General features: G+C 38.2%; 1 protein-coding gene across 10 annotated transcripts in view; it reads left to right on the top strand.

Moving 5' to 3' along the window:
- The window catches only part of TRAF3 (TNF receptor associated factor 3), a 69,279-nt gene that overhangs the window by 27,402 nt on the left and 14,227 nt on the right, over positions 1–27,650 (top strand). For 6 of the 10 annotated variants that reach the window (XM_064423293.1, XM_064423292.1, XM_064423291.1 and 3 more), the window contains 7 exons: positions 7,600–7,856; positions 10,961–11,012; positions 13,262–13,366; positions 14,251–14,418; positions 18,629–18,709; positions 21,377–21,451; positions 23,247–23,339. In XM_064423293.1, the coding sequence (XP_064279363.1) occupies positions 7,615–7,856; positions 10,961–11,012; positions 13,262–13,366; positions 14,251–14,418; positions 18,629–18,709; positions 21,377–21,451; positions 23,247–23,339 (816 nt within the window). In that variant the 5' untranslated portion in view covers positions 7,600–7,614. The remainder of the gene's footprint in view (positions 1–7,599; positions 7,857–10,960; positions 11,013–13,261; positions 13,367–14,250; positions 14,419–18,628; positions 18,710–21,376; positions 21,452–23,246; positions 23,340–27,650) is intronic. The other 4 variants (XM_064423297.1, XM_064423296.1, XM_064423294.1 and 1 more) reach the window with 3 other exon arrangements.

Raw genomic sequence — 27,650 nt, 5'->3', positions numbered from 1 at the left:
GGTTATCTTTTGATCTTTCCTCTTCTTTATCTGCTTCTACTAAAAGCCTGGTATAGAAATACAGATCACAGCTGGGGGTTAACTTCATAGGTGAAATGCAATAGCTTTGTCTAGGGGTGCATGAGAGAAAAGAGGAAATGTACAGGAACCTGAATTGGAATTGGAAATGCAGAAGAATACTCATCATGAGCTTGGATGGCATTTCTTTATCTGCTGTCTTGTGACCCAGGCTTTCAAAGCTTAAGAGTCCTTTTGATTTCTAAAAGATGCTTTTGATTTCTTGCACTTCAGATGACTTTATACTATATTTTGGTAGCCCAGTGAGATTAGGAAGTAATTACTGAGAGCTGTAGATAGCAAGTATAAGTCAAAATACCAACACTCTACTTTTACTGTTGCCTCAGTCTGAATCTTAAAGCTGTCCTGCCAACCCATGTGTCATGATTCAAAGGAATGCTGTAAACTTTCAAAAAAGTAAGAGTTGAACATAGTGTCACATCAAAATCAGCTTTCCTTAATTGCACTGACTTACCTTTTCTGCTGTCTTTTTTAAAATAGATAAAATTTAAGCCCTTTTAAAGGTTGTGATTTTTTTTCTTTTCTCTCATCCAGTGAAATATGTGTCTGACTAAATGTTAATTGTATTCAGCATATTATTGGATAGTTACTAAAAGTGTAAGTCCCTGGCTTTTTGGGCATTCTGAACTATGTTAATACTATGTTATTATTTATAAATATTACTAATCTAACTTCTTAGTGCTGATGTAATTACTTTCCAAATCTGTCCTTTATTTAGAATCTAGGAGTTAGTTACACTGAGCAGGAGGGAGTATATGTTAGAGCTCTTTTCATGACAGCATAGTCCAGCAGACTTGGTAAATTGAGATCCCTTTTGGGAGGATGCTGTTTGATTTAATCCTCTAAGACACTTCACATGGCTGTGCAGACTTGTTTTTGAAAGAAATACAGCCAAGAAAATAGCTAAGTTAAAAGAATTAAGCTATGTAAAACATAACTTACCTTTTATTTTCAGCTCTTCAGTCATCTTGCAAACTAGAACATGGGAAATACACAATGTTTGTGATTCAAGTGACACACATGGTTGTTCTTTTGCAAGAATTTCATGATAGCATCTTTTGATTATGCTTCTGATTTTCTAGGTCAGATAGGAAAAGAAGGAATAGCCTGTACCTTCCAAACCACTAAAGTTTTCCTATTTATTCAATAATTTCTACAGGCTAGAGCCTGTGGAGATGGTGGTGAAATATGGTTTAATTGCTTGAGATCATAGCAGTTCAAGTATCAGAACAAGCCTTTTTGCTACCTAAGAATATCACATCAGAATTGCTACAATAAAAACTCCTGACAGGGAGTTGTTAAGTGCTGGGAGAGATTGCTGGGAGAGGTCTCAGTTTCTTCACCCAGGGAGTTTTGAAAACTCAGCAGTGGACCTGACCTGACTTTGAAGATGATCTCCTCTGAACAGGAGGCTGGGCTGGATGACCTCCAGAGGTGCCTTCCAAGCTCAGCAGCTGGGATACTGCACTGATGAGTGGCTGTGGAGAGCTTGCAAGTGGCAGAAGCTTCCTGTGTGGAGAATACTCAGTGCACATCTTCTGTGTGTTTTCAAATGCTTGGCCTACTTGCTTATAATCTGATTTTTCCTGTTGGTCTTCATCTGTTCTATTATGTGTATGATGATCTCCAGGTCTTCTTCACAGCAAGGAAGGTGCATGCTTATGAAATCATAGGGCAAAGTTTAAAGTAGTTAAAATAGCCTATTTGTTTTAGCACAGAGAAAAAGTTTTAAATATCAATGGTTCTTTCATTTCTGTACAGGAATTAGACTTAGCATTTGAGTGTAAATATAAAAGAAGGGGAGGAGTGGTCTCATATTTCTCACTGTGTAAGGTTGTGTCAGTGTGGGTCACTTAACAACCCTTCCTTACTCTCCTCAGAATGTTCTCTCAGAGCATGTCCTGGAAATACCTAAACCTCTGGTTAGTTGGTCCTATATATGTATGCTCTGGAGAAATAGTAAATAGCACTTCCAGTGTGAAAAATGCATGGAGGTAAAAATAAATAAATCAGTAGTTCCCCTGTGCAAACAGCAGGAGTGGACATGCCAAGACCTCTGACCTCACACAAAACAAATATGGATGATTGTCTGCTTTCAAACCTGTCACTCCAGTGCTCCCTCAGTCATGGTCTGAGTCTTTTTTGGAGTGATTCAAGCTATTTGCATTTTATTTATCTGTTGCTCAGTGCCCCTGCCCAGACTCAGCAGTGGGGTTTTGCCAGAAGGCCAGGCAGAGCTGTTGTGGATGTTGTGAGAATGATACTCTGCAGTTAGACCCCTTCATGCTTGAGAGCTCCAGTGTAAAGATTTCCATGGCAGCCTTATTTTATTATTTTTGACATGTGTGCCCTGACTAAACTGATAATATGTTGTCACCAATATACTGCTTTCAGCTTGCATTACTGTTTTAACAAAGACATCAGTTTATGCCAATATATGTTGCATATTTTAATAGCTCTTGGAAGCAGAACCAACTCAGAAGACTTGTCTAAAAATGGTGAAAGAAAGATGGACGTTCTTTTCAGTATGTTCTAGGAATTTATTAGAAGCTATAAAATGCTGAAATATAAGAGAGAGGAATTCAGATTGTTTTAATAATTTAATTTTAAGATAAAGGTTTCTGTGTGCTAACTTGAAGCAATAATTCTTGATGATAGAAAGCAAGTGAGCTGGAAAGACTGAAGATCTGGAAATCCCTCTCCTGGTACCTGGTTGTCTGTGTCTCTGAGGATATCCTGTGGAGTATGGAAGCAAATTCTGTGAAGAGCAGTGAAACTGATGCAGTCTGTTTTCCTACTAATCTGTGTTCTACATCCCTTTTTTTACTCCTACTCCCCCCTTCTCAAAAAAAAAAACCAAAAAACCAAACAAAACCAACCCCAAAAAAGCAATCAAACAACAAAACCCAGATCTCCAGCCCACCCCTGCTTTTACAGAAGGAGACTGAGGCCGTGAAGCTTGGTGGGGCAAGATGGAGCAGGTGCTCCTGGCTGGTTTGTGTGTGTCTGTGCACTGAATGGCTGACAGACCTGCACTTTTATAGCCTCTTGCTCACTGGGAGCAAGGGACTATAAAAACATTAAGTTTCTCTTTCTGTTCCCCTCATAGCTGTTCGTTTTCATGGAAGCACTGTCCACTTGGTTCCGATGTGGTTTTGGGAGGCTGAGAGGAGAGACAGCACAGCCACAATCCCTTATCTCATTAAAAGCTAGACTGAAAAATTATACCCCAGGCTACCCAAAAAAATGGCCTAGTTAGGATGAGATGCTGAAGTTTGTGTGCTTTTACACATTTTAGGTACAAAAATTTTTTGAAGAGGAAAGGTTACTTTTCTGCTGTGATCTTAAGCTCCCTGTCCCACTTTAGGTTTCTCTTTCAGAGCTTAATTTAGATATTGTGCATGCAGTGCTGTTCTGTTTGAGGAACTCCTGTTCTTGATGCAAATTGTAATTTGATCAAAAAGCTTTGCTGTCCTGTAGTAATAACCAAATTAAACAGTGTCATGCATTATTTTCTTCCAAGGTACTGTAATGAAAACATTTATTTCTAATAGCTTTTTGCTCTTTTTGAATTTTAAAGCTGTGGTAAAAGCTTATTTGCTTCATATTGTCAGTATACTGAAACTGTCTTCATGCAGAGCTTTCTAGGTTCCAAATCCTGTGGTACCTAGTACAGTCACATTTTTAGGAGTGTTTTAGATTTATAGAAGAGTTAATTTTTTTCTGTTTTCATTAGGATGCAAATTTATTTTGAATTTTTGTAGAAGCTTTGTTGTATTTCAGTGTCACAAACTGGCTTTATTCCCTAAGAACAAATCATAAAGATATGTGCTAATACAGAACACAAGTGCAGATTTTTTGGATGTTTGCTATTTGTGCAGTGAGAACAACATGCTTGCTTGAATAAGGAAAGAGCAAAGTGCCTTTTGTTTGGGAATTCCCGTGCTTCCTAATTCTCGGAACAACTTTGTGAGTAAACTCACTTTTGCTTCCAGTTTCTAGGTTTCTGTACTGATATTAGTGTTAGTTAAGCACCAGCAAATTGTTCTGACCTTCACTGCAGTATATACAGCTTGAAGTATCAGCTGAGGTTCAGCCTCATTTGCTTGAGTACCACTTGTATTGAACAAGAGTGGTGACCAGACTGGAGCAGGCAGTGTCACAGTGTCACCCATCTGATGGCCATGAACCATGTCCATTCAAGTGTGAATATCAGCATATGCTGGCTGCAGGAGAGATGGCTGAAAGACAAGCAACGGTGGACAGAACCAACCTTGGTGACTGTGCCTCTTTTTATGTGCTTATCTGTCCTGAAAAGTGGTTGTCCGAGGTTTAACAGTTTCAAAAGACATCTAAAAGTCATATACTTTCATTGTGATGATTATCTACAGGAAAAGATAAGAAACTGGAGTGTAAGAACTAGCTGGTGATTAATTAGGCATTAAGATTTAGCTTGCTGAACAAGAACCAGAGTCTTCGGCTGGATGGCACAGACAGCACTTCTCCCCATCCCCTTGTTAAATACAGCTTGTTCATTGTAATAAGGTTGTGGTGGTCTTGCAGCCCCAATGCTCTGTTGTATTTTAGGACAGTACTTCATGAATGGCTTCCCTGTTTTGCTGCATAAGGAAATGCTGGCATTCAGAGTATTGTGAAAGAGAATTCCTCACCAATGTGGCTGCTCTATTGCTGAGCTTGTTTAGCTTTTCTGGTCTGACATACTTCATAAAATAAATACAAAACCCAAGGCAGACAAATCTGTTAAGCATGTCCTGTAGTATGTTTTATTTGTCAGTGTGCTTTCTGCTTCTTTTCTGTGACAAGATATCCAAGATGTCAGTTCCAAAAGTGGAGTCCTGTGGCATCCTGTGCACTTTATTCTGGTGTGAAATCTCTCTTGACAGCTGACAGTCCAGCCTGGAGCAGTTTTGGATCTCTGTGAAACTCCCACCTGCTGCTCATTTGGCATTCAGTGCTGTCTGTGTTAAGTCTTTGTGACTAATTATTCAATTTCCTTGAAGAAATAATGCTTTTGGAAGACTTCACGTCTGCAATCATCTTTAGCTTCTTTTTGTTCAGAAGAAACTTAATGGGGAAGCAGACATTCAGTAGTTGTGGACTGTGACTTGCAAGTTTGGGAACTTTGTGCTCTCTTGACTTGACAATTCTCCTGTCAGCATCTCTTTTAGCACCTATTATTTCTGTATTTCTTTTGTGGATTAGAAGCAGGTCATGCCTTGTTTCTTCTGTCATTTTAAGGAAAGTAATGTTCCCTGTGTTGTTCCTATAAATCAATATGCTTGAAGTTGGCTTTTAACTTCAAGGATTACCAGAATAGTGGAGGTCTTGAATATGATTTTAAAAAGATACACAGCTGCAGAAGGAAAAGATGTATTAGTATCTGTAAATCAAGGAATTGAAACATTTACAGATTGCTAAACTGCAAGTGCCAAATGAAGCTTTTCCAATCACACGTAGGAATCAAGTCCCTAGGTAGCTAAGTTTCAGCAGTCTGGATACTTAAGGAGTTGCACTCTTTTCCATCTCTTGCTAATCTTTTCTGTTATAACCACAGAAAGGTGTCAGGTCCTGAGCTCATGACTGCATTTGCCCATGTCCAGCCACTGATGTACAGCACCAGCTCTCATGCCTTGGGCAGTCTTTAAATCTAGAATACCTTTGTAAGCTGTTTTTCTTTCTCATTCATGGCACTTCTCTGAACCTCCTTGTCTGAATCATGTTCTCAACATCAATCTCATTTCTTTGTACTGGTTACAATCTTGAGTTGCCTCTTCAGTGTCATTATTAACTGCTGGGTTTTTATGCTTGCTGGTGAAACTCTCGCTAAGGTCTGAAATAATCTGAATTTCCTCATTAATGAGAAGTGTGAGTCACTTTCAGTTCAGCCCAGACTTTTTGGTCTTTCACATATTGTTCTGTCAAGACATAGGTCTCTGCAGTCTTTGAAGAGCAGACAAGGAACAGACTAACATTAGTTCAAATTATAGATCAGAATTTATAGGAGCTTTTCAGTTCATAAAACCTGTTGGTTTTTTCTTTTTTTTTCTTTTTTTTTTTTTTTTGTGCTTGTGTTTTGTTGGTTTAGAATAAGACATAATCACTGGGTCTGTGTGCTGAGTTATGAGGATGGGTTCGTTGGGCTCTCTCTGAGAGTGATGGAGATCAGAGAGGCTTTCCCCTGGGGAAGGGGGCAATGAAGTGAGAATTCTTCACTCAAAATCTCTACCCTTGCTCACCCGGTCTTGTAAAAACATAAAATGGTCTCAGCATTGAGTCACAATGATTTTACGTTTTGTTTCTGTAAATAATGGCTTCAGAAATCAAAGAAAATTCTGTACCCATTTAGTTTGCGTGGAGAATTCTGTACCAAAATTCCAGATGCAGAAATTACCTACAAGTAAATATGTTTCATTACAAATGTGTGGTTTTGGGCTTAGCAAGGGAAGGTAAGATACCACAAAAACAGTGTACAAGAGGGTTTGTGTTTTTAGAATGTGGGGCATTTGACTCCCTTTGTGGTGTTTGTGGACATACTTTGAGAAGTGAACTGAGCCTCATTTCTTCATTCTGCTTCCTCCAACTGTGATTTCTCCTGGATATGCTGAGCCTTTCTAAGAGCACTTATGCTTGCTTGACTACAAGATTAGCTAGGCAATGATTGAAAACGCATTTTAAAACTTAAAATATTAAGGGATATTATTGCTCTGTTGCTCTGCTGATGCTTTGCATGCTGACCTAGAAGATGGATTGTCCAAGATAATAGGTACTGTAATTTACTCTTCAGCTGGATTAATCATTTTCTCAGCTGTCTGTCAGTTGTGCTTAGCCCTGGTAAACTAATCAAGTGGCCATGTTACATAGGCCCTTCTCTGCTATCAGTTAGACTTTGCTCAGCTGCTCTCTTCAGGTGAAGATGTGCCATGAAAAGGTTGGAGTATCTGGAGTGTAAAACCCGTGTGTGGTGTTGTGAAGCAAACTTTAAACCAATGTGTCTTACACTACTGCAAAGGGATAGACAGGAACAGTGGGCAGGGGAGCTGGGCAGGCTCTGGGTACCCTGTGTAGGACACTGGTGGTTGTGTGCTTTTGCAATAGCATTTGAGCAGGATCACATGCAGTACTGTACCTTCCTCACTACACCTCTTGGTGCCCCTAATGGTTGGACTTCAACATTAAGCAATACTTTTCAGAGCGAGAAAAATATGAAAGAATCCCATATGCATTCCTAGAGTGATGACCATAATTAACACTTCATTTTCAGGAGCAGGTTTTAATTCTTTGCTTTCTAGAGCCTTTCAATATGTAGACTATTTTGCAGATTTGCTATGCTAAATGTACGTGGGCAGTAATGTATGTAAAATGTATGTTCATTTGATGTGTGGACACAGATCTGTTACTGATGCTTTCTGATTTTATGAAATCTCTCAGATGCTCTGTTTATTTTATTTAAATGGTGAAAGAGGTCCTCATTTCTCAGTTTTTCTCACTTTTGATTCACAGAAACTATCTTAGAGCATGGACCCCAGTAAGAAGTCAGAACCCCCTTTATCTGTAGAAATGGTACAGCAGAGGGCCAATCCTGACCGCAGTCCATCAGCATCCATCTATGTTCCAGAGCAAGGTGGCTACAAAGAGAAATTTGTGAATGCCGTGGAAGATAAGTACAAATGTGAAAAATGTCACCTCATCTTATGCAATCCTAAACAGACTGAATGTGGACACAGGTTCTGTGAAACCTGCATGAATGCCTTGCTGAGGTATGTTGTTTGTTCTGGTAGAGCATGTTGATACCTTTAAATGTTATGAACTACTGACATTACTGTGAACACCATTGCAGCTTTAGGAATATGTTGAGCCTTCCACTGTTTCTTGCTTGAGTATTTGTTATCTGTGTGCTGGTGCAAACATTTTTGATCTACTCTGGGTCAGGGTAAGACAACTGAGCTTTCCATCAGTATTGTTGGAACAGTTGTTAAGGTGGTGCAATCACATGTAGAAATGTGTTAGGTAAGAATTTCATTCCCTGTAGAGGCCAAATGGAGTAGCTGTTTCACAAGACTTCCAACTTGGGTAATCTGGTGTCAAACACACACAGTAAATTGTGTGAGGACATGAGCTTGTACACGTTCCTTGGGATGGTGATACCTAACCTGGCTGTGGACCCAGCCCCAGAATGGGTGGTGGGAGCCTTGGATAAATGGACTTGCATGTCCTGTGGATTGCAGGAGGTCAGAAAGGCTGGCATCTGTTACTGAGATGTTTGGGCCAGAGTGCAAAGAGGTGAGTGAACGATAGAGATGTAAAATGAATGCTGAGAGGTGCAGTCTTGCCCAGTCTAGATAAGAGTTAAAGTGCAGTCATTCAGGGAGTATCTAGGTTTTTAAGTGCATCAGTAGATTTCTTTGCCTCTCAGCTTTGGTGCATTACTGCTGGTTGTATTCAAGCAATGTGATTTCAAAACTTTGTGTAGTGTTTGTAGACTACAAAGTGTTCAGCACACTTCAGTCTCCTGGGGTACATAAGCACCAAATGTGTTCATTTACTACTGGAAAAGCAGAAATACATAACATACCTGGCTTGATGAATGTTGCATACTGGACTACTATCAGAGAGAGCATTTGACTTTGGAGGCCTTGGTGACCTGTTTACTTTTTGTGCCCACTCTGACTCTAGATGCTGGTTTATATGTCACTTGGAAATACTGTAATCTGATGTCTAATATATCTAAGACAAGGCTACGTGCAGCATGGCAAAAGAGTATGGAAGTTATTACAATACTCAATCTCCTGATAAAGAGTAATCTCTGTACTGGACAAACACAAGGGTCCACAGCTCACTAATGCACTCCTGCAAGTTTTGTGCCTACAGCATTTCAAATTTAAAACAACAACAAAAAAACCCACCAACTTTTCTTTTTCTTGATACACAATGTGAAGTGAGGTGTGGTATTTAAGAAATGCAGTTATTTCTTATTCAGTATGTGTTTTTAGAAGACTCTTACAAGGTTAATAACAGTGACTGCAAAAAACCAAGCACCTGCCATGCTTGGATGTGAACAGGTTGGCAGAGCAGATCCTTGACAATCTAAGCAGTAACAATTCTGGCATTGCTAGAGTCTGGGCAGTTTTCCTTCCCTGCTGTGAGACATGCACATGTGCTTATTACAGTGTAGCTAGAATATGTGTAATTTTATCTTCCTGACTTTCCAACCAGTCTGTTACACGTGCTTAAGGCCATTGAGTTATTTCACTTTATTTAAGTGCTTGTTGTAAACAAATCCTTTATTAAAATAAAATTTACATCCCCTCCTTTATTTATTTTTAAAATAAAAAGCATGCCATAAAGTTGAGAGTAAAATGGGTTTCTGTTGGTCCTGTATTTGGCACACAATTTTTTCATTCAGTGTTGATATGCTGCTGCATACACAAACACAATAATTGTATGCTAGTAACTTCTGTTCCAGGGTTGTTTGAGGACAAGGAATTGGGAGTTAGTGGAGATAAAGCAGTAAAGATGCCTGCTCAGTATGCAAGAGTAGTTTGAAAAAGCAAGTTGGATGCTTGAGTGAATTCAGTAAGAGCAAGGAAAGCATGACATTGTATTAAACACTATCTGCCCTGATGTAGTTTAGATTCTTTTTTTTTTTCTGACTTATGAAAAGCATTACAGATATTGAAGCTTCAAGGTACTTAAGATGCTCAGAAATATGATGAGACACAAAATGGTTGGTTTGAAAAGCAGAAGCCAGTGAGATGATTTGAAATAACCATACAGAATATATAACATAATTGAACTTTTCAGCCTTTTACATTGATTTGCACTGCTGCTAGCAGCCACAGCCTGTCAGTGAGGTGCTTCATGGAAGAATTCACACAGCTTTTACCTGATGCTTTTCGTCTTGGTGCTTTACAAAGGAGATAATTTTGACTGTTCCCATTTCATGTGGGGAAAAGGAGCTAAAAAGGAACAGAATCACAGAATCACTAGGTTGGAAGAGACCTTCAAGATCACCGAGTCCACCCCAGCCCTAACACCTCAACTAAACCATGGCACTGAGTCTTTTCTTAAACACTGGATGGTGACTCCACCTTGAAAGAAGCAGCCTGCTCTGGTGGAAGGTGTTCCTCTCCATGGCAGGGCAGTGGAACCAGATGAGCTTTGCTCTCTTTCACCCCAATCCATTCTATGATCCTAAGGGGTTTACAGTACAGCACTTGGCAGGTCGGAGCCAGAAACAGCTGTAGAAACTCAAGTTTTCTGCACTCCACTTTCTCTTCACAGTCAGCCCTGCTCCTGATTCTCCCTGTTGTCCAAGAGGTCACAAGTTTGGTAGTTACCAAGACAGCTACAAGGCAGTAGTTCAGATAGAGGAGGCAGCAAACATCTGTAACAGTTGCTAAAACCAGAACAGACTTGAAGGACATGGACATAAATACTTTTTACCCTACAAGTATGCATAATGGACTGTCAGAGAAAGTAAATTTTCATTAGGTATTGTTTGAAAAACAATAATTGAAGACACAATATGCCTGTTTTCACAGATTGAGAAATGACAACAATTTTGGATCAGGTGCAGACTGAAAAAAAGGGAATGAGTTTTGCTAACTTGTAAACCACTGTGCAGTTTTCTGGAGACATTATGTGGTGGTTTTGCTTTGAGAATGCCAGATACTTTCCACTGAAAACTCAAATGTTCAAGTTTATTGAAATAATACTGTATTTTCTTCTTATAACTATATCCACTTTTAATGGTTTTAAAATATATTGAATAATCAAAACAAAGTGCCTCATAAATGGAAATTTTTGTACTACAAAAATTCAGATGAGATAAAATAGTTTTTCTCTTTTCTTTTCTCTTCAGATCTTCTAGTCCAAAATGTACAGCATGTCAAGAAAGCATAGTAAAAGATAAGGTATTGTTAAAATACTTTCTTATTCAAGAGTATTGAACTGTGTGGCATACACAAGTTGTGTTACTGTTATATGGTAATTATTTCATAAACCTAATAAGCTGCCTAAAAAGGTAGGTTTGTCATAAAACCTAAGCCATGCATTTTATAGAGGTAGGTGGCTCATTTTTCTTGTTCACCTCATGGTAGAAAACACGTCAGCTTCATCCCAAAAAGTCCAGACAGGTGTCACATCTTGTATTCATAGCTGGGAGCTGCAGCAACACATTGCACTTGTCCTCCCATCAGCCAAGAGGACGATAAGAAATATTCCATCTCCTGCAGATGCAGGCACCTGACAGGTCTGGGTGAGCACTGATTTGGCTCTAGATCAGTGGCTGCTGTTTCACTCATCTCTTTTGAGTGGTGTGGTGGTCAGTGAACCCCACTGGAATTAGGACAGTGGGGAGTTACAGTAATGGTAATGGATCAGATTCTTTTTTATATGTATAAGTTATTTCAGTGATACCCTCTTCACTGTTTTTCACATCAAAACTTTTGCTGCCTTTGAAACGTTGAAGGTAGAAAAACTTACTGGCTTAGTACATGGTTTATGTGGTTTTACATTATTGCTAAAGTGTTTAGTAAATTATTTGTGCTTGTAGTCTTTCTTGCCTAAATGAATGCTTGTGTTTGTAACCATTTTGAAGAAAAGGTTGATGGGTACATTGATGTCTCTTTGTTTTAATCTAAAACAGTTCTCTGAACAGTGCTCAGTGTAATTTGGTTTTAACATGGATGGATTCTCCAGGAGCTCAGACCAATAGTCATGATGCCTAATTTATTTGTTCTTTTAACTCTGACTTTCTGGCTCTCAATATACATAAATGTGTACATTTGTTACAAAACCTCAAGTATCTTTAGAACAGGACAAGAAGGCCATTGTATACTAAATACCTGTTAGACTAACTGTGCAAATCAAATGAAACTGGACACCTCTCTTCCCACAGAGTGCTGAAGTCCTAAATCACAGAAATGCTTTTAGATAATCTTTGAAAAACTTTAAAGGTTGTCTGCTTACCTTATCTTCAGTCAGCAAAACTCTGCATACTGACCCTGTGAATTACTTTGGAAGAGATACTGCAGCATAGCCAATTGATTATTTAAATGAGACTTGTTGATTCATTAAACTTCCCACACGCTCCTGAAAAGTAAATAGAAATCAGTGACCTGTGTCAGATGGGATCAGATGAGAGTGATTGCAGTGTTCCCTTCTTCACTGATACTGGGCAATAGGTTCATAGTCACTGTGGGCAGGTGGATTATAATTCTTGGTTAAGTGTTAGCATGCAGAACCATTCCATAATTACAGGAGTGCTGCAGTGTGCACATTATCACAGGAGTCTGTTTTTCAGAGCAGCAGTCATAGGTTGGGCTTGGTTCTTGAGGTATTTCTTAATGGCTATTAAAGCAGTTGAAAAACAATTAGAAGTTTATCTCTTAGGTTTTGCACTTTAAAATAGCAGTAATGGTTTTCAGTTCGTGTCTCTCTCTCTCTAGTTCCTGCCTGTTGCAGTTTGGCTCCTTGAGAGTTCAGTTGTGTTGTCTCTTATGGAGTAAAATCCAAACCCCAACCTCTCTATTTGTAACTTCTTCCAGTATTATTGTGGACAAAAAATGCTGAAAGTGCTTATAAACATTAAAATGAGAGATTTTTTAAAGGCTGCTTATCTGTGAAATAAAATACCTCCTTCCCTCCAAAACCTTACAAAATATCTGTAATTATGTGTTATCACTGAAGTGCAGGTAGGTATTCCAGCCATCCAATCTAGTAATTTTGGGACCACCATCCATGAAATGCTTCCACTCCCAACTACTGTGCTTTGAGTCTGTTTTGTCCTATGGTGTTGTGCCTAATACAGCAGCTCCCCAAACAATGGAGAGAGTTCTAGCTTGAGCAGGGCTAATATTGGCAAGCAAAAAGCAAATTTGGTCCTTTCTTGTACCTTTCCCTTTATTGTATTTACAGTACAGCTGAAACAGTAGTAGAGTATCTTTCCAAAGATACTCTTTCATTGAGCTGCTTCACAGTGGAGGAACCTCAATGTTGTGCACATTCTAGAAAAATAGAATAGCAGGATTTTATTTTTGGCACATAAAGTTAGAATTGAATGATACTGCTGTAGCTGAATTGTATGGCTTCTACTTTATTTGAACTTGCATATCCTTGAGTGGTTTTCGTTTCTAAAATAAAGTGATTTTTGATTTTTCAGGTATTTAAAGATAATTGTTGCAGAAGAGAACTACTTGCCCTTCAAATATACTGCAGAAATGAAAACAAGGGCTGTAAGGAACAGCTATCTTTGGGTCAATTACTGGTAAGTTAATCTACCAGTCATAAGCTTTCTTTTGAGTTAAAGAATGATGAAAAAATTCTTACAAATTAAAATCGCAGTCAGTTTCTTAATTTACTCTCACTGGTGGTTAATGTGATTTAGGAATGTTACGATAGATTTAAACTGTTTTAAAACTCAGCTTTTTTATGAACTGTAAGGAGTTATAAAAAATCATGTGATTGTCTGGCACTAAAGCTTGGAAACACAAATATATGAACCAAATGAGAGCTGGAAGGAGAAATAGAATAGTGAAGAATCTTAAAGTGTACTTGACAAATGTGAGAAATTTTATTTCTATTTTGGTGTGTTTTTATTTCTCTTAATCCTCTCATGTGGTGTTTATGCGTGAAATTAAACTTGGCTTCTTCAGAGTTGTGCAAAACAAGCTGTAGCTGTTTTGGTGAAGGCATGAGATAGCAGGAATTCAGTAATTCAACAGTAGTATGGTATGGCTGCACAGCAGTTTGCAGTGAGATGTGTAGATGCTTGCTTTGAGTGGGCAAGCTCAGGTACCTAAACAACTTAAAGCAGCATCTGTATTTATGTGGAATAATATACCTTTAAAAAGAGTGCTTATTTTTTCTTTAAATAGCCTGTGTAGAATTTTGTGCTGTGTTAGAATGCTTTTAGTGTAGGAGTAGCTCATGTACATCTGTAACGCAGTGAAATCAGCTGTCCAGGTAAAGGGACTGTACAGTCAGAAATGTATTCCTGAGTAGTTTTGTCAGTGTTTGCTCTTGTGTGATGCAGTTCACAAAATAACTCTCCTTACTGAAGAAGTTATTTAATGTTGGATGTCTTCAAAGGATAGAAGACATGCACAAAACTTAATTGGATTGACTTGTTGTTTTTTTTTTATCTTTCAGATGCATTTGAGGACTGATTGTCAGTTTGAAGAACTCCCATGTCCTCGTGCTGATTGCAAAGAAAAAATACTGAGAAAAGATTTGCCAGACCATGTAGAGAAGACCTGTAAATACCGGGAGACAACCTGTAAATACTGTAAAAGCCAAGTCCCAATGATTATGTTGCAGGTGCAGTATTTTCTTGTGTATATATCTCAAGATTCCCTACATTAATAGGGATGAGAATAATAACAACTCTTCTTGTCCTTCTCTGTAGCTGGCAAAAGAGCTTTGGCCCCTCAGCCAGAATTAATAATTCAAAAAAGAAAATAGGCTGACTTTCAAAACATGTCTTTTTCCTGAAAAAAAAAGCACAGTGAATAGGAATATTTTCTTTATTCTGATGTTCAGATACTGCATTTTAAAAAGTTCAGATCCACTATGTGGTATTGATTCTGAAGTTAATTTTGCTGTGCTTTTTAGATTTCTTTTTACAATTTTGTTAATAAATGCAACTACTATAATAACAATCAAATATTGTGCAAGAAAAGCATAAGCATTGCAATTGACTGGGAAAAATAGCATCTTCTATGTAGTCCTTCTTGGGTGTACTGTGTGATCTGTTATGGGAGGAAGGGAAGAGTGTAAAACCAATTCTGTCTTATGAGAGAAAAGGAAGAATGTAGAAGCAAATGTACCTTGGCATAACCAGCAGTGGTACATGATAGGCCTAGGATGAGTTACTGCTGTTCTTGGCATCAGAGTGGCTTGTCTGATAGGCAGCATATTGAGGGTTAAAATTACAGAGCAGAGGTTGAGAAAGTCATGCTTACATTACACATAGAATTTTAACTTCACCGTGTTTGTTATTTCACATGGAAAGATATCATGCTGAATCTATCTTAGTATGATTTTAACTTTTTTTTTTTTAATTCTGTCGACATAGTTTCTGTAGTTTGATGGTCTTGGATCTCACACCTTCTTACTACAGTAAGAGTGATGAAGTTTTATTCTCATTTGTGCTCTTTTGTGTTGTTTGTTAGGGAAAGTCTGACAATGATGAGAAGTGTTGTTTGCTTGGAGGTGTTACAAAAATGCATACGTAGAAACTTGCCAAGTTCTGTTTTAGATTTGGCTGTGTTATTTGAGTGCACATTTGCAGGGGCTGGTAGTTCAGGAACTGCCTTACCTAGAATAAGGTGGTTGAGACATGAAAATACACAGAAAAAATTAAGTCTGCCCTGTATTTATTTTTGTACATTCTGATACAGAGGTGAAGTGTATTTAGGTGGATTATGGATGCTGTTCTACCAGAATGATGATTAAGCTGGGGATTGTCATGAGGCAAAAAGTGATGTTAAAAAATGTATGGTGTCTTAACAGACAGAATCAGTGAGTTTTAACTATGTTCTGCAAACTGGATTGGCTGATATTTTTGGAGCTTTCTCCTAGATTTTTAAAAGTTCAGTAGTTATAGAAATGCAGATGGGCTTCTTTGTTGTGGCCTGATTAAAATGTTATCTCACTATACTTTAGTAATAAGAATCAGAAGCTTAATGACACTGTATGTTTGAATCTTAGAATCACAGTATGGTTTGACTTGGAAGGGACCTTAAAGATCATTCTTGTTCCAATCCTTCTGCTGTGGAAGGGAGAGATTCTACTCAACCATGTTGCTTAAAACCATCATGGCCTTGAATGCTTCCAGGGATTAAGCATTCACTATTTCTCTGGAAAATCTGTTCCAGTGCCTCACCATCCTCACAGTTTAGAACTTCCTAATATCTAATTTAAATCTGCCCTCTATCAGCTTAAAGCCCTTCTCCCTTGTCCTATCTCTACACGCCTCTGTAAAAAAGTCCCTCTCTGGCTTTCTGTAGACCCCTTTAGGTACTGTAAGGTTTCTTTTAACTTCTCATTTGAGTTTTCTCACCCCGTTGACAAAACTGGATTTTTAGAGATGAACTCGAGTTCATCTCTGGGTTCTGTAGCCTAGAATTTTCTCTAATGTAATAATGACTGAAGCTGGCCTCAGTGACTTGAACTGAAAACGGAGGTAGGGGGAGCAGACTAAGAAAAAAGGTATGCAAATGGAAACAAAAAATTTTACTGGAGAACATGTGGTTCATGTCTTCATAGAATCCCGTGACCGGTGGGGTAGGAAATCCCCGTTGTTGGAGGCAGACTCCAACAAGTTAGCAATGTTAGTAGAATGCTTTTTTAGATTGCATTTGTCTTGCTGCATGCTCACTCGGTGACTTCTCCTCTTAATATCGTTTGTTCAAACCATCTAAAAACTCAGGGCTTCTTTTTGTCACAAACCTACCCTTTCCATCTTCTACCTCCTGACAGATAAAGATGGTGCATTGTTAAAATGGAAATTAGTAGTATTAAATGCTTCTGGATCACTGTATTTTTCTCTGTATAATCCACAAAGCTGCTTGGAAGTGCTAGCCCTCTAACACTGATATTTAGACAGCAGAAGTGTGACAGGAATCTGGAAGGACAGCACTGTTTCATGCCTGGGTTCCTCCCTGAAACCCTGGCCATAAACCAGACCCTGCCAGGACAATCTGGGCTCTGCCCTGTGCTCTGAAGTGTAGCTGAGCTGACTGGCACAGCATCAGGGATGACCCCAGATATTGTCCCTTGCTCCCTGTCACTGCTCTGGAGCCAGATGTGTTCCTAATTCTGGGAGCTGTGTTAATCTCCTCCCCTGCCCTCACCCGTGCTGGGAGCCCTGCGTGTGCCGTGGTTTGTGCTGGATTTGGTGTTTGGCTTTATGTACTCAGCTGGGTGAATTGAGATCAGGAGGGAGAGAGTTCTGCCTCTGGACTGGGGTTACTCTGATATATCCTGAAGTCTCTGGAAAGGCTTGCCATGGCCTCAGTGGATGGACACTGGGATGTGGAGCAAGGAGGAAACCAGGAGAGAATGCTGAGAAGTTACATGTTTCCTTCTTGCCAAGAACCAAGGCTCAGTGTCACAGCCTTTGTCAGATGGTTTGGGTGGGTTAGGGAATTAAAATTAGGGAATGAACATTAGAAGGGAGTATTACTTTTCTGGGTTTCTAGTTGATAAATAAATAAGGACATGTGTAGGGCATTAGGCTCCTAAAGCCTAATGTTGTGTGAGATGTCTCCCTTCAGCACAATTCCAGATGTGTTCAGAATGAGAAGCCCAGGTCCAGCTCTTGACTCTGAGCAGGAGTGGTGCTTAGGGCCTCCTCTTGTCAGAAAAACATCACTGTCACCCTGACAGGCTGATCTGAGGAGAGGGCTTGGCATTGCTCCTGGCTGGGTACCCTGGTGGGGACAGACTGAAGATGGCTCAGGAGCTGTCCCAGCTCTCTGGCTGAGGAGCAGCTGAGGGTTCCCTGGTTCCTGCCACTGGGACTGTGCCACAGCCCAAGTGAGCGAGTGTGAATGGGGAGCATAGCAGGGAAGATGGCTCAGGACAGCATCTGATGGCCTGCTTTAAAAGGAGGAGATACACAGCCTCACATAGTGGCAGATTTAGGCCAGAATTCTGACCAAGGCCTTTCACATCTTGGGAGATCAGATCTCCTTTACCTCTTGGTTTTGTTTCAAAGAATAGAGCTGGTCACAGGGCCAAGAAGGGCATGCTATTTGTTCTTCCCTTTCTAACAGGTTTATAAATCTAGAGCGTTGTTTCCTTTGCTTTTCTTAAGTACCAGAAATGAAGCAGTGTGTTTCAAGTTGAATGGGTCGTGTCACTTGACGAGAAGTGGATTTTTCATTTTGTTGAGAAGAGGGAGAGGAAATGTAAATTCAGTTATCTTGGGCCTGACTTTCTTCCCTCACTGGGGTGGTAGGGTTTGACAGCTGTGCTGAGGTACCTGTCATCTGAGTTCAGGTTAAATCCCTGCCCAGCATCATGATGTATAACAGTGAATCTTAATGTCAGGTGTTTGGGAATCAAAATTAGAAAATAATTGGAAGGGAATATCCATACATAGGAAAGAGAATCTCAGAGTGGGAAGTGTATATTTCTGATGAACTTTTCCATGCAGTATATACCCTCACTAGAAAGGACATCTAGATGCCCAGTTTTGTGAGTTATTGTTGGGGGTTAAAGCTCAACTTTGACTACTGTTTCATTGTATGAAGTAAAACCAATAAAATGGTAAGCAAATAAATTTGCTTTGCATGGGAGAACACAAGGAAACCCTTGGTTTTGCTTCAGAATATCAACACCGTCATGAAAAGTATAAAATTATGTTTGAGCAATTGCAGTTCTGTAACTGTGCAACTAGGAATTACACTGAAAAAATCTTGTGGGATTTTTAATTATTGTAGGATGCTTTTCTTTGCAGGTAAGTCCTCTTAATTAAAGAGTAAGATCTGATTTGTTGTTTGTTTGCTTTTTTCCTCTGTAGAAACATGAAGATACAGACTGCCCATGTGTCATGGTTTCATGTCCTCATAAATGTAGTGTTAAAACGCTCATGAGGAGCGAGGTAAGAAGTCATGCCCAGTGTTGTGCTGAAAAATTAAATAATGTCTTGAGTAAGATCTCGCAAGAATTTTGCCAGAAGCCATTTCCTTGTTAAAAAGTGAGATCTAAGGAAAAGCTTTTTCTACCACACAGTTAAGTGTGATAACACTCAAATATTTTTAATGATTTTGAAAAACTATTTTAAAAGAAGCAATTTCTTAATTTTGAGTCATTATTACACTTGGCTTGTCCAAGATTAGCGCATGTCCTTCTTGCTTTTGTTTTTACTAGCTCTCCCCCTGCCCTTCCCTCGTTTCAGCACCATAGAGCAGCATCTTGGGGTAGTTAGCTTATATTAAAATAAAAATACACAATTAAAATTCAGTCCACATTGAAAAGGGTTACAAAGACTACAAAAATCATACAGATGTGTAGTTTCATGGAAAAACTTAAATTACTATTAAATCTATTAAATTTTGGGGGTAAAATAGTAACTGATACTTAGAGAAATGGTGTAAGGTTGAGTACAACACTCTAACAGCAGATGCAGCAATGCATAAAAGTTTCTCCTGATGTGTAGAAGTTTCCAGTAATAAATAGATAAAAAAAAATTTAAGCCTGGCTTTGAAGAGATCCATGTTCTTGTACATGAAAAGATAAAAGTAGCATCTGTCAAAATTGAGGTAATTAATTTATCCCTTAAATTAGAACTTACTTGCCAAAGATAGAGAAGAACTTACTGAAGTCTTCATCACTCAATAAGCCTCTTTTAAGGGAAGTGAAGTTTCTGATCTGAGGATGAGCTTTTCTCTTTCCTCTACTACTTACTTCCTGAGCTGGATTCATACAATTTTTCAGTCGCACTTGTAAATTATTAATTGTGGCAGAGTGCAGAAGGCACATAAGAATCCTGCCAAAGTTTAATGCAGTCTTTTCCTCCAAGATAATGAAATACAAAATATATGATAGATACTGTATTTATTAAGAGAAATTGAGCTTTTAAGAAAAGAGAAAACACATATACTGGCCAACCCTAGCAGTGCTTACTGCCAAGATTAGATCCTGGTTCTGGAGCACTTTGGCTTATTCTTAAGCCCTGACTTCAGCAGTTACTTTCAGAAGAGGTGTGTCTGAGTGCTTGTAAGGGCTGCACCATTAAAGGCTGGGTTGTTACACACAGAGTCTGAATGGGGTTTGAAACCATGGGTAGGAACAGAACTTTAAACAGCCCTTTGCCCTGCATCATCTGTTGCTGTATGTTGCTTAATTTTTTTTTTCTAATACTGTGAAAATGTATGTATTTCTTGGTTGCATGATTAGGGACAAGAAGTCTAATGGAGAAAATGGGAAAATGCCTGCCTAACAGTTTGAGAAAATTCTGTAGTGTACAAGTGGATATCTTACTGTAGAATAAAAGGCAATTTTCATGTTTAATTCATAACTCTTTGGCAGACTTCTGCTTTTCAGAAGTTGAAAAATGTGGCGTTCTTGTAAAACCTGTTAGACCACATGTCCCTTTCTTACTTCATTTTTTTTTTCTCCACTACATGTCTTTTGAAATGATACTGTGAATTTCTACAGGTAGTGTTTAGAACACAATAGTTGTGAATCAGAGATGAGTGACTGATGGCATCTCAGTATGAGATTTTAAAGACTCTTTTGTCTGTTCCAGAGCTACACATTGAGAGCAGTGTTGATTCACCACTTCTTTCCAGGGAGGTGGATGAGCTGAGTCATGTGGGGCTTAAGGTGTGGGAATTTCAGATGAGATTCTGCAGCCCAAAAGAGTGATGCCAGCTGAGGAGCCAGGCTCTGGCTCCTGTCTGCTTTGTGGGAAATACAAACTGCAGACTCTGTTTTTGAAAGGAGAGTGTTTGTTAGGCTGTCCTTTCCAAAAATGTCTCTCTGCTCCAACTTTTAGGCAGTTTGCATCCAGCTGCTGCCATCTGTGCTGCTGCTGTCCATGTATATGTATATGCTTCTGTGAATTGGTTGACTTTTAAATGAAAAATGGTCTGTGCTTGTAATAATCCAAGATATTGGACTAAATCTCAATCTGTGAAAAATGCAGGCATTTTACTAATCAGTTTTAATCCCGTGTACTGCATTTTTTTAAAGTTACTTAACTGTACATATTCTAAAACTCTTTGTCTGTTTCATGCAGTACTTGTTTAGTCTTTTTTGTGTAATTTTGCTGTTAAATTTAGGCACGGAGAATTGCATGTTATGTTTTGAAAAGTTGGTTCCTTGTGAAATTAGGATTAGAAAAAAACGTACTTTTACTACAGTGAAACTGATCTTAAGACTTGCTCAGAGCACCAGTAAAAAAAAAAAATCACTTTTTGAGAAAAGATTAGCCATTCACGAAAGTCAAATGAAATCGAATGATTACAGAGTATGTTCTTTCTGTTTGTTTTGAGTTTTTTTAATTGGGTTGCCCATTGAAATAGTCTTTGGTAGAAGTTTCACTGTATATTAAATGTATCACACTGTATACTGTATTGGCATGTGCGTGTGGTTTACATATGTGTATATACAGAATTAGCACTTGAGATCAGACTGGAGAAAATATACACATGTGTGTTGTATGTTCTGCAAATGGCACACAATACAAACCTGATAACCTCTGCCCTTTATGTTATCATGCAAAAGTCTTTTTGCCAAAACTCACATTTTTTTCCTATTGCAGTTGAATGCACATTTGTCAGAATGTATTAATGCCCCAAGTACCTGTAGTTTTAAGCGTTATGGCTGCACTTTTCAGGTCAGTATATAACAATTATACTTCCCAATTGATGAAAGTCTGCAAATAGAACTTAATTCTTTGACATGAAAGTTCTGGACTTCTCTAGTTTCCGTTAAGAAAATCATCCAGTTGCACCAAGTGATTATACAGGAGATGTTTGATTTTGCATTTTAAAAATAAACAACACAAAAAGCCCACACATTCCTGCAGTGGTTTGTGAGTTCAGGTATTAGGTGTATCTTGTTGAAATAGGAATATGACACATTTGAAGAACTTGTTAACTTAGGATAAGAGGACAGTCTCTTTAGTTCTTCAGAGAATAAACTAGTAACTTCAGTTGTTTCTATGAATGCATTTTCTTGAACTAAGTATGTTTATATTTTCTCTCATTTGTGTGTCTTAATATTTTTGATTGAGGTTACATGTAGGTTAGCACACTTAAAACATGTATTTTTATGTGCATTAATATGTCTGTGTGCACACAGGTGTATAATCAAAGCATGAAATTTATTTTTTAAAAAAAGTTACGGGTTTTAATCCTGGCAATCCCTGCACTATTAAAAAAAAAAAATAAAGTCAAACCTGAGAGTTTAGTTTCAGTGGTATCATTCCAGTTTCTTCCAATATTCTGCTTCACTTACCATAAATCCTGGGGAATTTGGATGCTTATGTAATGAAAATATTAGTCAGGACATTTCAGAAACCACTGACAGGAAAAAATGGCGTTTATCTGATAGAATGATTCATTTGTTAGCCCATGGCTATTGAAAAAGACAAGGACTCACTGAGGAGCAACACGTCTCTATAGATGATGTCCTGCAGGTATTTCCAGGCTGTTAAATAATGAGCATTCATCTTTTTAAGTGTTAATAGTAATGCTCTTAGTGGTAGAACTGATCAATGCTGTAACCCTGCCCACTGTTATGTTGTACGTATTGCCATTCATTTTATGTATGTATATGTGTGCATATATGTACATATATCCACATATATATTTTTAGTACTTTATATAGAGTACATACCTTGAGGATCATTGAAACCCTTTCAGTTGCTTTGCAGCACTATCTACCATCAAAGCTAATATTCTCTGCATTGCAAAGCACTTACTGAAGTAGGTGTAAGCAACACAATACAAATGAAGTAAGTAATGTGGTCTGCATCTTATGTACTCTGTATATAATCTATGTGTGTTCTGTAAACTATACAGTGATTATTTGTAACAGCACTTATAGGTTGTGCAGAGGCAGCATATCTGAATATCATGGAACAATCGTGGTAACATCTAAACATGACAAAATAGTCATTGTAATAATTCTCGGTGTAGTTTGTAAAGCTGGCAGTTTCCAGTGATAAATTTACCTTAAATATTTGTCTTTAATATTCAGCTGAAGGAAAATGTAATGCTTATGGAGCTGTTAATGAAATAGAACGGAAGTTTTAAATTACAGTTAGTGGAATTGGAAGCTTCAGATTTTATATGACTCGAGGGTTTTATTGTGCTTTGTTTAGTTCTAAGCTACACAAAAGACTCTAAAATACAACTCATTTTGTAAATCTTGTTCATCTTTATTGTTTCTGAGTTATCAAGCACACTGGATGGAGATACATAGCAGTTGTATAAAACACTTGCTATATTAAATGTATTTCTGATTTTTGCAAATTCCCAAGTAGATTTCCCTCCTCTCTACAGTTCTGCAACAAGCACCTGTGAACCAAAATATGTAGTGTTGGTTCGATGTCTTTATATACTCTTTCTTTGTAGGTTTAAAAGAAGTGGAATTGGCTAAAATGTATAAATTCTTTGTTGTCACAGGGAACAAACCAACAAATTAAAGCACATGAAGCCAGCTCAGCAGTGCAGCATGTTAACTTATTGAAAGAGTGGAGCAATGCTCTAGAAAATAAGGTATATCTTCTACTCACTTCTAATTTTCATTGACTTCTTTAAATCATACAAAAGTACTGGAAGAAGCGCTTTTTTCCTGTTTTACAGCTGTTCAGCATTACAGCTAAAGCACTAATAGGCTTCAAAAGCTATCAAGCCAGTTAGCATATCTTTGTACCTTTGTTATATAAAAAAATGCTGTGAGAAACTTGGCTTCGCAATTCCATGGACAATTTTCCTCATTGATAACTTAATTAAAACACTTTCTTCAGATAAATAAACAGTACAGTATTATATTTCCTCTCTGAGCTGCCTTATTACAGAACAGAGTTCAGAAAGCCATGGCAGCACAATGAGCTTTATCTTTACTACCTCATAATTTTTCCTGACATAACTTCAGAAATGTGTAATAAACTGGTTATTTATATTATTTATTTTTGTTCTTGCTCTCCAAATGTAAAGACCTGCACAGATTAATTAAATTAAATATATTGTGACTCATGGGCATGATGATGTCTGCTTTAGTGCTAGACCAGCATGAAGTTCATGTTGCAGTGTTTCCTTGGGACTCCAGGTTTTAAATTGTTTGGGATTTGGGAGATGCTGGGAGTTGTATCAGCTGTGATCTTGTCAATAAGCTTGAATGACCAAACCACATGTTCTGTGAATAAAATTCAAGCCTTTAATTTAAAAAATGTAAAACTTTAGAAGAGATTACTGGTTTTTTAAATCCTTTTGAAAAAGTCTTACATAGACATCAAACTGATGTTTCTGTATTTTTAGGGAAAGAAGATCCCAGAATTACCAAAGTATTCTACATATGCAGGCTCAAGAGTGAGAAGCCCCCTTCAGACTTTTCTGAAATGAGTTCACAAGTAGCAATTCCAGTGTAAGCTCAGTGGCAATTAGGATATGATTTCTGTCATCTCAGAGCAGATCACAAGCAAACTCTGTCTGGAAAGCACATTCCCTTCTTGGCCTACAGAGATCTCTTCTGCCTGGGTCTCCAGCAAGGTCATGCAGCTGCAGGAATTGTAGTTTTAAAGCAGACATTCACTGGAACAGTGTAATATGATTTTTGCCCCCAGCGTGTTTGTTCCTGAACTGCTTGGTTTTGAACTTGAAGCCTCTTAAGGAAGCCATTGAACCTGGCAGAGATCTAATACAGATTCTTTTAGGTAGAACTAACTACACATGTAGAAAAATTCTTAGTTTGACGATCCATAACATTACTCAACTTTGCTTTTGCATCTGAAACTTTGTCAATATAGGAACTTTACATCTTTTGGTTGTGAGAGATACAGATTCATATCCTTAGTTCGTTTTGCATTAGTCTGGTGAAAACTGCACAATTTATTTTACATCATAGGAAAAAACCCATGTTCCCTGTGACTTGCAGAATAGATCATGTTCTGCCTTTTCTCAGTGTCCTGAGAGGTACTTTGTCATTTAAAAAATGCCCAGTGGTTCTATGTTTGTCTCTTACAGACCTTAGAGATGATACACTTCACTACTGTTTTATGCTTGACTTTTGTTTCAACTTTCATTTAGGACATAACTGCTTATCATCATATGTCCATTTTTGTTCTTTTTACTTCCTGCTTTATAGACTTCTTCCTATTCATAATAAAGAGTTGAATCACTGGAAATCCCAAGCCAGTGCCAAGTTACCAGAATAGCTAACCACATGTCATATGTCAGTGACTTTATTCTAGGGAAGGGTAACAAAATGATTTGTAACTTCACTGCTGTGCTCTTCTTTGAGGAAAAAATTAATCAATGCACTGAAGAACAACGGTGCACAGTCACCTTGGCTGATGGGTATCTCAGAAATCTCAGCCCTGCTGAAGCCAGTGGAAGTCTTCTTAGTTTGTATAGGGTCATGATTTCATTTGGGGCTCTCTCTGTGGTACGTCTGGAGGGGAAAGGAGAAGTTCTCTTCTCCCACTCACCACACTGTAACAGTGCATGTGGAGTAGGCAGACTGGAAGTCTTCAGAGCTGCAAAGCTTGTGCTAAGTTAGGAGTTTGGTATTGAATGGTGCTGGTGGTAAAGAGTAGTAAGAGAAGGTCAGATGTAAAATCTTGAATCAAAACTTTGTGCGGGGAATTAAAATTCAGTGCTTTTTTCCCCTGTGATGGTGTAGAATTGCAGACTGAACTCCCACAGTTTTTTAATGTTGGAAATAATCAGTTGAACGTAATTTTGTGGCTTCATTACATTCTTACAGAAAACTGGTATAAACTGTTTTTTCTTTTTTACTATGAGACTTAAATATGGAACCTGTTTGACTACAGTTTCTTGTGGCATATGGTTTTTTCCATTCTTCTTTAGTAAACAACAATATGCAACAGCTTAACTTGCAAAATTGCTGAATAAGAGCATGCTTTTTCCTAGGAATATTTCAAACATGCCAACTAAGTAAAGGATGCAATTTCTAATTAGATGCTGTGTTTCCCTTTTAAACCCTTTTTTAAACTGAAGTTCCAAAGACTTATGCTGAAACTATAGTTGGGAAACTATTTAGCATTAATTTATTTTTTTTTAATTCACAAATCACAGCCAAACTACAATTGCTGACTTAGCAATGACAGTTCTGTATGATTAAGGACCACAGGACATAATTCTACTTTTCTTGTATTCTGTAAAGCTGTGTGGAAGATCTCAGTACAAGATAGGCCCACGTTTTATAACTTGTACAAAAATGGAAATGCGATGCTTAGTGACCCAGAGCATAACTGCCTTGTGATTGGGAGGCCTGGGGAGGAAACAGTGAGAAAAAGGAAATGTGAAGATCACACTTAACTAAAGAACTCTGATTCACTAAGGAAATGAAGGATGCAAAAAAATTAAGCGTCCAGCCAGCAGATCTTAAATATCTGGAAGGCAGAGGTACTGGCTTAAATTTAAAATTCTTCTTGAAAATTTTTTCTAGTACCTAGGCATGTATTCCTTCAGTCTCAGTATTGCTTCTCTCTCTGCACTGACAAACTTAGCTTTGTCTCATTTCTGTTGAGTTTCTTTTGCCAGCTTTTCCATGTATAAAGTGCAGAATGCACACACTGTTCTGTACTATATTGAAAAGTAGATACCCACATATATGTTATGGTATCTCTGTATTTTTGGGCCCCATCTAAAGAACTTGCTGAATGCCTGTGGACTTTGACAGTCCTTTGTCTAGTTTAGGCTGGTTTAGAGATTTGAGATGAATTACCTTTTCAAACAGGCTGGGTTCTGCTAGGAATGCAGTGACACATAAGGGATTTGGTGTCTGATTAGAGGGCAGTTAGGGGGATGGAATTCTGCAGTGGCACCCACATCAGAGGGTGAAAATGGCTTAACCTCAAACTAGCACCTGTAATAGAGGCCAGGAGTAGATTTTTTTTTTTTTTGAGAACATGAAACTTCCAAGTAATTGGTCATGATGTGAAACATCTATCAAGATTTTTTTGGGTCTGAAGTGGTGCTGTGTCATATCCGTTTGAAGATCTATCTGTGGAATAGTTAGGGCATGTCCAAACATCATCTTGTGCCAAGTGTTTGTTTTCTGCATTTTTGCTGCTGAATGATCTTGCCTGGGGGAAAACTACATTTCTCAAAAAAGCAATGCACCACCACCAAGCAGCCCCCTTCTCCAAACCACATTAATGAACAAGCACTAAGCAGTGTGACAGAAAATATTTACTGTATTACTTTCATCCCCAAGGAGATATATAATACGATATTCTTTTAACAAGACTCGTGTTTTAAAAACAGAATGAGTCACTAATGAATAAATTCATAAAATGTCAGTACAGAGAGAGAATGTAATTCACAGCCTGTAGTTCTTTGGTCTTTTCTACTATTAGGCACCATTGGATTGTCCTTCAAATGCATGGATCCTTTCTATATTCATTCATTTCAAGAGTTTTCATTGCCATCACATTCTTTTAAGTCAGTCCCATGCAGATGTTTTTCCTTAAATTTGCTATAGATCAGGACAGATTGGAGTAGGTGAAGAAGATTAGTGTTCCCTGATCCAACCAGCTCAGCTTGTCTCTGGTGTCACTTCGGTGCAGGGCTCAAGTTCTTAACACCAATTCAGAGTGAATTAGGTTGTTTCTTCCAAACTCCAAGCAACTCCCAAGTCAGCTGGTGGAAACCAGGAAACCAAGCCATTAAACAAGTGAATAAAGAAAATGTTACATTTAGACACAAATTCTTTGCTGGTTTTGTGTCCCATCTGCACTTTCTTTAGCCAAAGTTGTACCAATACCATACAGTGCAAGTGCAAAATTAGCTATCAGAAAGTTGGGTTTTATTTATTTATTTGCAATACGTGGAGAGAGATTT

The sequence above is a fragment of the Passer domesticus genome, chromosome 6 (assembly GCF_036417665.1).
Source record: "Passer domesticus isolate bPasDom1 chromosome 6, bPasDom1.hap1, whole genome shotgun sequence".
In the NCBI taxonomy this organism is placed as follows: Eukaryota; Metazoa; Chordata; class Aves; order Passeriformes; family Passeridae; genus Passer; species Passer domesticus.
This window is presented reverse-complemented; position numbering and strand designations above follow the sequence as displayed.